A 12,564-nucleotide genomic window follows, 5' to 3' on the forward strand; every position below is an offset into this window, starting at 1 on the left:
TTTATCAAGTCTCATAGAATACACTAATAGCCCTGATACTCTCCTCCCTGAATTTATTCTCTAATTAGATTTGATTTTTTTTTCTTTAAAAGGTGTAGAAACAGAATCACTATCTTGTTTACAACCTTGCAGAAGACTAGGGTAGGAAAAAAAAACCAAAACAAACCAACAACCTCAGACAAAGATGCACGCTATTACAAATGCAAACAGCCATCAAATTATCCAGTTTATTGATGGGAATTCAAAACTGATACAAAACATGCCCTCTCTGCATGTTGTATTTTACCTTTAAAATGTTTCTGACGGTGTCAGGTAGATTGAGAATTAAGAATATACTTCGGCTTTCAGCATGTACCTTATATAAAGGTATTACACAAAAGCCACTAGCTTACATAACATGTGGTCCCAAAATTACTTACAGACATTCTGTTTATCAAAAGACTCAGATCTCCCATTGATCTGATGAAATAAGGGCTTAAAAATGTTTTAAGCCATTAATAAGTATCCTATGGCAGAGTCAAGAAAGTTTATGATTTCCATTATAATCTCGGGCATAAAAAGGCAACAGTCCTAAAAAAAGCAGCCCTCTGGAATATATGGAATGTGGCAATGGATATGATGCCAATTTGTAATGATCAAGTTAAGTAAAACAGATTCTTAAAGCTATGAATGATGTGAGCAGTATCACAGCAAAATAGTTAATGAATACCACAGAACCAATCAAGTTTGAAAGTTGAGCAAATGTTGCTTCAATCAACAGATATTTGTAATGTCAAATATACCAAAACATTTTCTAAAATAAATTCCTAATGCAGAAAAATTGATTGAAAGTTTGCTCCTAGCTAACAGTACCTTTTATTTAAATTGGACCCTAAACTGATCAGACAATACATAGCCCACACTTTTGGACATTTATAATAAAAAAGCTTTTATTTTCAATTGAAACAAATGCACCATCCTGCACTTTGAAGGCTATGAGCCATAAGCATATTCCAAGGTGTATCAATGGCAACAGATTTGTTTCACCTCCACTGAGAAGTTACATAATGCACTCTTAATTGGTAAAGAAAATTTAAACTCAGCCTTCTCAAAGCTTCTGTACTGTGTTTCTTGGTTAACTGTACAAGTTCCACAGCCAGACCAAGAGCTTGCACTGTGTGCAGATATTGTAGTCAATCAATAGTATGTTTAATCGTCATCTTCCTCTTCTTCCTCTTCCTCCTCAAAACTGTCTTCAAAGCCCTCACTGTCTTCCTGGTCCTCATCACCTTCTATTGCTGTATCCCATTGTGGGTGATTTTCTGGCACTGGTTTTGCTTCGTGAACTTCCAGCTGTAATTGGATAAAGAAAGAGAACAGAGGGGAAAAAAGGTTACGGACAATAAACAGCAATTTGGGAAAACAAACAAATTCACACAACAAAACAAACAAGCAACCCACAAAAGAATAGCTAAAAAAACCAACTAAATAACAAAACAAATCCCATCCCACTCCCCAAACCAAAACCAAGAACTGCTTCCAGAAGTAAGGCATGCCCGATTTTTCCCATCAACTGAATGAATCTAGGACTAAGGAAGGGCAGGGAAATGGCATGGGAAACCTCAAGGTATAAAAAGCCACAGCCAACCATACTGCAGAAACTGAATAAACATTAGAAAAACATTAATTAAAATACACGTGCATGGGAAAGTATCTCAAATTTTAGTCCCATTTAATCCATCATAAAATTATCACTGCACATTATGCAGAAACCATTTCTAAGTCCATCCTTCCCACTTGTTTTAAAATTAGGACAGGTTGAACTCTTATCAACAGGACTTCTGGTCCTGTTAATTATAGTTTTAATGACCATAAGAAGTAGCTTTCAATGTAACACAAGTATATAACAGAGTCAAACATCACCTTCAATGGTTTAATCTGGTCCAATCCCATATATGAATCTGATCTTAAATAAACTGTGTACTGATAGTTTCCAGGCTTGCCTGGTGCTGGGAACTTCAGCTCTACCTACAAAAGAGATTGCATACCATAAAGTTCTTACTGCTTTCAAATGACACATTGAAACAAGCACCTGAGTCCTCCAATGAACAATGAACACTACTACAGAATAATAGAAAGTTTTAGTTTCTTACTAGGGACACTTTGAATATCTCTATGTAATAAAATACCTGTAAAAAAGAGCAACAATACCCAAACACAATACCTGCCATGAAAGCTGAAAAATCATTGAGTCACTCAATCAATGATTTTTTTTCTGAATTAGGCCAAGTAACTACATTAAGTACACAGTTTCACCCTGCTGTAGGCTAAGCCTCAAAAACCCAAACAGGTTAAAATATTTAGTCTGCTGAAAGTTTTATCTTAACTGCTGTTATTTGAAATTGAATGTAACATCTGATTTGGAAGAACAAATACATTAGGTCTTCATTTTTCAGAAAAGTGGCACAAAGAACACTGCCAAAGGTTACAGGTTCAGCAAAGTTTATATGAGCCAATTAATTAATTTGTCACAGTCTCTGCTGTACAGAAAGAGAACACTTAATGTTTCTAACAATTTGAATAAATTTAGGAATTTCACTGTGTAAGAATACTGCTTTTCATGATCTTTTGATATCAAGAAAAAAATAAACCCAACATATTCCAGAAGAAACTTCAAAGTTGTCTTAAATTACTTTTTCTTTCTCCACTATCAATTTTCATACTTAAAAGGCACTTCTCTCTTTTTATCAAGAGAGTGAAATTTGTTTTCCATCTTAAGAGATAAGTATTAAATAAATTAAAATCTACATGTATTTGCATACCAGAGACACTTCAACAGAGTTTTGTAATATCCCAGAAAGAAAACTCTCCAAGTACTTTACCTCTTCTTTATCCTTTAGTGTACAAACGTGATATGGCATACATATTAACATCTGCTCCTTCCGATCTGCAATATACAGCCACCACCATTCTTGTTTTTCCTTTCATAAAGGGGAAACAAAACAACAGTAAAAAACCACAAGCATTAAAGAAGTCATAGAACAAGATGCCCCTACACTTTTTAACAGTCAATTAGGATTCACTGATCTTTGTAATACAGACAGAAAGTTTGTGTCTGGTGGCTTTTTTAAACTCTTGGATGTGCATGAATAAAATACATGGTGTACACTGCATACTGAAAGCAAACAGGTTATGACAAGTAACTGCTGGTCTCCAAAGGCTTCAAGCCAGGTATTCAACTTCAGCTACCATGTGGGACATGGAACCACCCCAAAGAATTTTGTCCACTGAGGATTAACAAGCAATTTCATGCAATATAAAACAATGTTAGGTCCTTCAACAGAAATCTAACCTGGATAAAAAGCTGAGCATTTAAAACAAGGAAAGTGTAAAAACAGATAAAGAACTATTTGCAGAAAAGTCTTTTTTCAGGCAAATGTGCTTTGTCCCACTGCTTCCCCCTCCAAAAAGTGAAATGACATTTGAACACACTGAGATTTCACTTCAAGGAAATGACTAATGAATATTTGTAAAGGATGCCCAATAACTGCTCCCTATCACATACAGGCAACTTCTGAATTCCACATTTGGGAAGCAAATCCTGTTAATATGTAGAATTTGAAGAATTTTTGTCTCTACCAGAGTAGTTAAAAGTTCAGTAGTTTTAGATTTTTTTAACACTTCAGAAGTCAGTGTTTGGTGAGCTGAGATTTAAATCATGCATGTTGAAACTTTACAAAAGCCAAATTAACTCTTTTTTTTTCTTTTGAAGTGACTAATTGTTATACTAACTATCACAATCTCACTAAAAAATTCAACCATTTACAACAGCAAGATACTCACACCAACAACTAAAAACGCTGATTAGCACTCCTGAGTCCCAGAACAGGAAATGTAAAATTAACTCAACATGTTAAATACCCATTCTGAAGTACATAAAGCAAAAGCATCACACTGAAGCATCAGCATTCCCTTGTGTTCTTGGAACAGGCACAGAGAACAGGACAAAAACCTATTTGTATGCTATTTAATGCCAGAATGTGTAGAATTCTAAATCCTTCTTACAACTATTCCAAATGATTTTCTTTAGGAAAAACCATCCCATGTGATTACAAGGCATACGTTACTTTATCTGTAAGTTTCAACAGTAAATATATTGTCAATCTTCTTGACAGCTGTAGCAAAGAAGACTCTTAGGCAGTCAAAGTGTTTATTTCCTAGCCAAGAGGCCTCTAGGAATAGAAAGATGAACAGTATAAATAGCACAGATGAACAAGAGCTACAGAAGCAAGATCTATTACAGAAATGGCTAATCCATTTTGGGCCTATGAGGACTGTGACCATAATAAAAAGGACCTGCAGTTGTATCAACGTTATTTTTGATTTTACCAAAACATTGTGCTGACTTACTATACGTTGTTCTTCAAAAAAAAAGAAATTTCCTTGCCATTAAAAGTGATGGAAAGAGACAAAGATCAAAATCATCCAATGGCTTTTCACAAAAACTAGTAAAAATAACAGCCAAGTGGGGGAAAAAATACCAGAGCAAATGACAATCGTTGATGTAAAGTTCAAAGGACTCTATATTTTTTAGGAAATTACAGGAGTGCTCCTGACCCTGAAGTGCCATCACTTTTTTACAGAAAGGACAACTGTGCAGGACTGCACAGATTTTCCTCTTGCAAGATTTTCCTCTTGCTTATTGGATGGAATTTAAAGTTTTTGCCTGTGAGAATCTGGCAAACTAACAGTCAAGTGGGCAAAACGCCCTTTAACAGATGGGTGCAAGGTTTGGCATGCCAGGGAACCAGTATGTTCATGAAATTGGAACACCAAGGCCAGTTTCTACCTAAAAAATGTCAAAACTACAATCTGTGCAGTTTCTGGACCCATGGAAGCAGGAGCAGAAGATAATTCTTTAGGAACCTGCATAGATTAAAGACACATCTCTGGCAGAGTAATCAACTGCCCCAAAACTTGGATGAAACAGCACTAAGGCTGCCTCCTAAGAACAAGTATTATTATGCTCAGCTACTACTCAAACATCTTTAAAATCTGGAACACAGCATTTTACCTCTAATTTTTTATCTCTGAACTGGCCATGACCACAGTACAAATAAAACTCTAAATAACAGATGAGAAAAAAAACCAAACCAGACTATGATGGTTTTTGTTCTTCAGATGTTGCAGATCAACTCTGTCTGAACCTGCTCCCACTGCAGCTACAGCACAAAGTACAGCTGCATTCAACTTTTAAGAAATCAGTGAAGTTGGAAAATTTACAACTGCAGTACCATGAGAGGATATGTGTGTATCTTTTAAGTTCAAGCATTCAGATGAGCCCTAGATTTCTTTTCAGCAGCAAGCTGTATTTAGGTTTTTTATCACAAAACCCATATGTAACTCAGTTACACACAGCTGAAGGCTTATGCAGCTTTATACAGAGTAAGTATAAGCAAAGTCTCTGAAAGGACCCTCACTTCAGTAAAAGAGAAATACAAATATTCAGCATCCCTGAGGCAGCGGGCATGGCACTTACTGTCTGTGAGCTTCAACTGATGACCAAAGCCAGCTGCCTTCACAGCAAGGAGGTATTAAGACTCTGCAGCACATTTGACATGATCTAAGGCAGCCAGAAGAGCAGAATGCCAGCACACCTTTTTATGCTGGTGTACTGGTGGAAGTTGTACTGAGACATGGGAGTGGGAGTGCACCCAACTGTCAGGAAAATACAGCTTCAAGTTCAGCCATTACAATACTAGATGTCAGCTAAGGCCTTCAGGAAGACAATTTATTTGCCTTATTGGAGATAGCACAACAACAAAGAAGAGATCCTAGATTAGTTCCTTAGTCAGACTGCAAGGAAGGAAAGGAGCTGATTAGCCATTTCTTGAACCACTGGCCAAGAAAGAAAATGTGGCCAAATACTACTCCCTCCTGGTTCCAATCAGGTCACCCCAAGGACCTAACTTATCTGCTCAGAACACAAACCCTCCATTTGGAAAAATCTCCTCTTTTTCAAGGTTCCACTGCTGTTAAGGGCTTCTCAGACAAGTGAGTGGCTAGCTGTTAGTGCAAGTAACAACTGATAAATCAGGTAATACTTTCCACACCAAAGGCTGCTGTAAACACACCTCAGCCTATATTGAGTTACCACTCTCAAATGTATCATTTCCTGACACTCACCCAGAGTAGAACTTGTACTTTTGAACTCTATAGAAAAGACTGTTCCACAGTTGGCTTCTGCCACTTCCACACCACACTGTGGTGAAAAGAGACAGCTTTGCCAAGCAACCCCACCTTCCATAGCTGCACACCGTGCTGCCATCACATTGCTGCACTGAGACTTGAAGTCAGCGAGTAATCCAAAACTACCTGCTGATCCAAATGATCCCCAAACTCTCCTGTGATTACATAGGAGGGGTTGTCAGGACCTCTCCCAGTCACAGGCACTTGCAATTAGATGGTCACACCTCACAGCAGCCATTTGAGAAAAATATATTTCATGGGTGCACTGGCACTGTGCCAGGGCTAAGCCATGACATATGTAGAGTTAGAAACATCCAAACATTTCACCTTAAATTTTACAGGTTTGCAAGCCTCTGGGAACTGAGTAGAAAGAATAATGAAAAAAAAGGTTTTAGAAAAGTATCTGAAAGTGTTTAATTTTTAAGTTAAGACTTCATAAAATAAATACTATTTTTTCCCAGACATTAAGGTTTTTTAAAAGCTCAATATTTACAGTAAAGAATATAAATGGATCCATTAATTTATATTATTATTAATTTTCATGTTTGATAACTGTAATGCTTTTTATTACTGACCTCAGGAAAAAAAAGACTGTAAACAGGATGTGTTATCTTTGACTTCGTTTCAAGAAGGGCTCGCTCCTTTCTCTGTATACTTTGCTGTAATTCTTGCCACTCCTGTCAAAGATAAGGTTAAAGAATTACTGTGCACTAACCATCTTTTGCATTAAAAAGACAGAAAATGGTCCATGAAAATGGTACATGTGACTAGTTCTCATGCAATACTAAACATTATAAAGAGAAAAAGCAGACCTGTGGGATTTGCACACATTCTTCAAAACTCAATCCTACAACACTACCTCTAAACACTCTCTACCTCAGCCATAGGAGTCCTGATTACAAGTTTGATGATTCCTTTCCCATCAGAAGCCCAATCTCACCCTGTACGGGTCATTCAGCTGTCACTCAAGTCTTTTATTGTAAGACTTGTGGTGCAGAAATCATCTACCACCACAATGTTTCACTCTCTGTTCCACTATTACAATTTCAGACACATAACCTGACAGTTACTAGCATTTAGTAAGCACCTGTACAAGTCTTCTCAACTACTGCATGCCTAGTAGGCACTGTGCAGCATGCAACAGCCACTGCCTGTAAAGAACACATTTCAAAGAAGAGACTTTAGGTCACAAATCTGCAGCAGATAGTACTCAAATTAAGCTGAAAGAAATATTTTTTCTCCTGAAGTTTAGCCATTTTCTCATGTCATTTCTAAATATTCTGACCATGCTGAAAAGACTCTCCGCTACTCAGTCTGGAACAAACTTGCAATAACAAAGCTCTTCTACCAGAATGAGGTCTGAAAACCTCTGGAGAACCAGTATTACTCCTTCATCCTAGTGTTGATTAGCCTGAGGGGATGCTAGAGGATTAAAATGCATTTTCTCTCAACCCCAGAGGCAACATTACCCATGAAAAGTAAGGCTTACAGCTTCATCATCTTTGTTTTGCTTCTCATCTTGTTCTCTGTCAGAGTCTCTGTCACTCCCATCATCTTTTTCACTTTGAGAGTCCCTGTTTGTTTCTTCTTCTTCAGATTCACTTCCTTTATCAGAGACCTCCTCCTCCTCTTCCTTCACAACAACTTCCTAATGGGAAAGAAAAACAAACACCCAACACCTCTGACTTAGTTTGTCTGCATTACTGTAGTGTACAGAATTCACAGTGCCTCCCTTAAGGTTGGGCTGCATGAGCTATGCACTTCTTGTGTCAGAGTTATGTCTACAGTGAAGATTAATCCTTTCCACCTCATTCACTAAGAGGAGGACAGAAGTCATTTTCCTTCTCCATATGGCTCTCCCAACAGGAATAGGAAAAACCAGTATTTGATTCCCAGACTGGATGTCCCATCTCTGCAAGTGCCCAAGGCCAGACTGGGTGGCGCCCTGGGCAAACTCATCTAGTGAGTGGCACCCCTGCCCATGGCAGAGGGGGTGGAACTAAAGGCTCTTTAAGCCAAATTATCTTTCAACCCAAACCATTCTATGACTCTGGGACTGCATTTCATAAAGTCTTAATAAAATTACGGAGAACTTTAAAAAGTACCTACAACATAGCCCAAGAGGTGGAGAAAACACCATGCAGTGGGAGCATAAAGTTACTAAAGTTACTAAAGCTACTAAAGCTACTTAATTTACCAGAACAAAGTCTCATTTCAGTCTTCATCTTTAAAGAAAAAGTAGAAGTTACAGAACAATTCACCTCCAAGAAGGCAGCATAACAAGAACAAATAGTAAGAAGAGACTATGAAGGCACATTTTTAAAATATTTGAGCAGAACTTTCAGTGGCCACTGCAAACATTACCATGGTGGTTTCCTGATTACTTCACTAGTAATTGTTAAATGTAGAGAAAACAAATGCTATTTTAGAAGACATACTTCACAAAAGCATAAACTGAAATGGAAGAGACAAATACAAAACCCTTTATCAGATTACAAGTGATAAACTGAATAAAATTATAAATATCATTGAATCCATGAGCTACCCCATTAGCTTGTTTTTGCTTCTGCTGTTTCTGTGGTGGCAATGAAGGTGGCACAGGTTTCTTTTTCAATGGCTTCTTTTTCTTTGATTTTGAAGCTTTCTTGGTTCCTTTATTCTTTTGTTGCCATCCTTTGCTCTTTGATTTGCTGGCATCTCCTTGCTGCAGGAAAGCAGTATTAAAATATTTATTCTGTTCATAAAATTTCAGTCATTCAACTGTAGTTTAAGCGTTTTAAGCTGAGAACCAAAATTACAAAGCACAGTTCAAAGGACACTTCAGTAGGCATTTCTGGAAAAAATGCTTGAGAAGTGCACAATTAGCAATTCAAGATCTGAAAGAACGTTCTCTTTAATTAGCAAAAGGAACATTCACTCTTCACTTACCCCATCTTCTGCTGGTTGCTCTTCTGCTGCACATATAGACTGTTCCTTTTCAAACACTTCCTGGTTAGAGAAAAATGTGAAAACTACTAATGCCTCTCTGTACCAAGAGCAAATTATTATTTCATATTTGAACTTAAACTAAATCACCTTTAATCAAGTCTGAATATTTAACTCATGACAAATTCTTTTATCAGTGACAGACACAACAGGGGATTAACAGATCAAAATTAAACACTAGTTCAAACATTTGGTCTCAGATTTTTCCATCACTTGTATTATAAAGAAATTTAATAGCAACATGTCACCTTGTTCCAAAAAATCTACTTGTTTTATAAAGCACAGAAATCCTAGATCACAAAAGCAAGCAGTAGTAAAATGCTAATTCTGCTCCAGTTGTCAGAGCATTAGAAACTTCAACAGCTGCTCTGCTACTCAGGGACACAGAACAACAAATCAAACCAGAAATGTGAAATGTTAAGACACAACACAATGTTAGTATACTGTAGATTGAGACACCTCTCTGTAAATGGATTTTTTAACGGTGTTTCTTTCTTCAAAATATACTATATGCCATTAAAAAAACCCACCCAAACAAAATAGTCACAAGGAGCTGTTGTATATAAAGATGGCAAATAGGAAATACCATCACAAAAAACATGCATCGTACAAAAGGCTAGCTCTTGTTTCTATGCCAGACTGCCTAGTGGAGGTCACACAGGAAGCATCTTAAATGAATCTTCTATATGCTGTTAGACATTTTAGTTTCTAAGCACAGTTCAATATCCTCATAATTTCATAATTTTCATAATTTTCAGTTTTCTTTGCCATTTTCTTTTTGCAATTCCAGCATAATGATACAGTGCTTTTACTTTCTACCTACTGCACCCACAGCATAAACACATGGATCTCATATATACAGACTTTCTGCTGAACTAGCTTCAATAGTCTGATCTCACCTACAATACTCAGGCTTGTGTAACTTAGAGGTGTAACTCAGACCTTCTGTTTACTTAGACAATTATGTCATAAGTACAGATGCAAAAATTGACATTGTAGTCTTTGACGTATCAAAGCTTGTTTAGGTTCTGTGTATTAAAGTTTTTTGTTCAAAGAAAGCCATTAATGCATTTTAAGCTTGAAAATAGGCACAAGTCAGAAGTTTAACTGCTAGGGTATAGTATTGTTTTGGTTATGCCACACTGGTGTACCTCCTTTATATTAAGTTACGCATATTCTGCATTCTGCTGGACTGCATTTCTTTCTAAAACACCCAAGAGATTTGTAACATTATGAGCCCACATAAAGCAAAATCAAACACTGTCCTGAGGACTTGAGTGAATATTTTATTTTAGTTCAAGAAACAAGTTTCTGAATGTCTCTTTTCCTGTTGTTTACAAACCTCAGAGCAGTATCACTTGCCATATTCTTTTACCGTTCCCTAGACAACTGCAATGGGTCAGACTGAACTTTGATTTTATTCCAGGAAACTTTCTTATTCAGAAACAAGACCATAAGGACGGATTAAGAGCACAAGTTCTCAATTTCAGATCTTAACCTCACAGTTATGTTTACAAAACAACCAGAAATGCCTTTTTACTAGTGTACACCCACAGCTACCATGAAAAGACAAGTATTCTTAATACTTACTGCCATGGTCTGCCTTGTTAGTGTGACCAGAACGGTGACAAGAGAGCCTACTGTGATGTTGTTGCTGTCTTCATCATCCAAAACTAGTGCAAAAAGAAAAACAACACATCTATTAGACTTCCTTAAAGACTTTTTCTCCATTAAACATTGCTTCTGCTATTACCAAATGTAAGCATTCAAATTCCAGAATTTTTAACAAAAAATATCTTAAAAGTATTATTTAATAAGTCTCTTACAATTTCAACTATACTATCAGAATGAGAGCTGGTGATTCAGCAACCTATAAAACTCAACAATGAGTTTGAAATTTTAATTGCATGAAAGTTGGAAAATTCAAAGTTATGGCTGCTGTGGGAACCATAACCCTGTAATATTGTGCATTATATATTAAAGCATAAAACTTCAGAAACATGAAATATCACACATGACCAGAGGGACCCTGTTATATTTGTTCTGGGAATCATAATTTTCATTTTCCTGACTTTCATATTATTAACAACTCAATTTCAATGCCACATTAACAATCATGCATTTAATTATTTTTTAAGGAGAAGGCAAAGGAAAATAAAAGAACAGCAATGATTAGTTTAACTGAAACGTTAAACAAACCCCACAGGGGAGCCACTGAGGAGTTTATACCTCCGACCTATAAAATGGAGAATGTCTCAGGTAGGAGAGGAATAGAGTTTTATTCCAGTGTAGACATTTTATTTATTCCCCTCTAGTCCCTCCCTGTGAAAGCAGTTTTACTATTCAGTCGTCTTAGATATATATTTTATATAATGGCAATACTGAGCTACACAGAAAAGCATCTGCACGGCTTAATCCTTCACACCACACTTGAGTGCAGCTGTGTGACAAATGAAGACTGCAGGCAGGAAAACATTGGTAATAATATGGGGAGGTACTTCAAGATTGAATTTTAAGCAGATTAACAAGACTGTATACAAACCTAAGCTACAACAACATACAATTTTCTGGTTTTTTGTTAAAAAAAATAAAATAAACAACACAAATAACATTCAGAAACACCAAAATTAGCAGACATTTGCTTCCTTAACAGACATTTCTTCTAACATTTGCTTCTCACAGGGGACTACATATAAGCCAAATTACAATCAGGCTCCCCAAACAAAGCATATCACATTTTGAATGCAATCATTGCTATCACAATGAAAATATAAACCAGAAACAAGAATTAGAACAGACTTTCAGATACCACACATTTACTAGCACTAATCTTCTACAAAGAAAAGGAGACCACAGAACCCATTCAGTTCCCACGGCAAAGTCTGTCTAATAGGAATTGCTTACAATACCCCAAATCTTCAGAGAGGAGAGCATTATACATTCACTGAAATAGTGCACACAAAACATAGCAAAGTATAGCTTGAACAAATTCTACCAGATATAAAAAGCAGGATTATCACAAAGGAACCCCAGAGGAACCTCACAAATGCTAAGGAAAGGAACCTGTATGCTGAAGAAAGCTAAGCATAAATTCTGGAATAAGTGTAACTGTTTAAGATAGCTAATAAAAGTGGTATTTCAACCAAAATTCCACATCACTCATGAAATATTAAAACTGAAAGACAAAATTTCAGCTAAGCTCCTGTATGAGAAACTACTGCTGGCTTGGGAATACATGGAATGTTTCAATGTATTTTATCTCCTCAGACTGTATCTCCCATATACAAGAAGCCACCCCTTCAAAGAAGTATGTAATTTCCAGGTCACATAGTGAGTTGTGTTTCAGCATCC

At 36.6% G+C, this 12,564-nt stretch overlaps 1 protein-coding gene across 1 annotated transcript in view; it reads right to left on the reverse strand.

Annotated features, from left to right (window-relative positions):
• Window positions 1–213: 213 nt before the first annotated feature.
• Window positions 214–12,564, reverse strand: part of SEC63 (SEC63 protein translocation regulator) — a 53,196-nt gene continuing 40,845 nt past the window's right edge. The window contains exons 14-21 of the mRNA XM_054628945.2: window positions 10,804–10,886; window positions 9,157–9,216; window positions 8,774–8,932; window positions 7,718–7,876; window positions 6,804–6,905; window positions 2,862–2,960; window positions 1,903–2,007; window positions 214–1,332 (exon numbers count right to left, since the gene is read on the reverse strand). Of these exons, the coding sequence (XP_054484920.1) occupies window positions 1,189–1,332; window positions 1,903–2,007; window positions 2,862–2,960; window positions 6,804–6,905; window positions 7,718–7,876; window positions 8,774–8,932; window positions 9,157–9,216; window positions 10,804–10,886 (911 nt within the window). The 3' untranslated portion in view covers window positions 214–1,188. The remainder of the gene's footprint in view (window positions 1,333–1,902; window positions 2,008–2,861; window positions 2,961–6,803; window positions 6,906–7,717; window positions 7,877–8,773; window positions 8,933–9,156; window positions 9,217–10,803; window positions 10,887–12,564) is intronic.

This window comes from Agelaius phoeniceus, chromosome 3, assembly GCF_051311805.1.
Source record: "Agelaius phoeniceus isolate bAgePho1 chromosome 3, bAgePho1.hap1, whole genome shotgun sequence".
Taxonomy (NCBI): Eukaryota; Metazoa; Chordata; class Aves; order Passeriformes; family Icteridae; genus Agelaius; species Agelaius phoeniceus.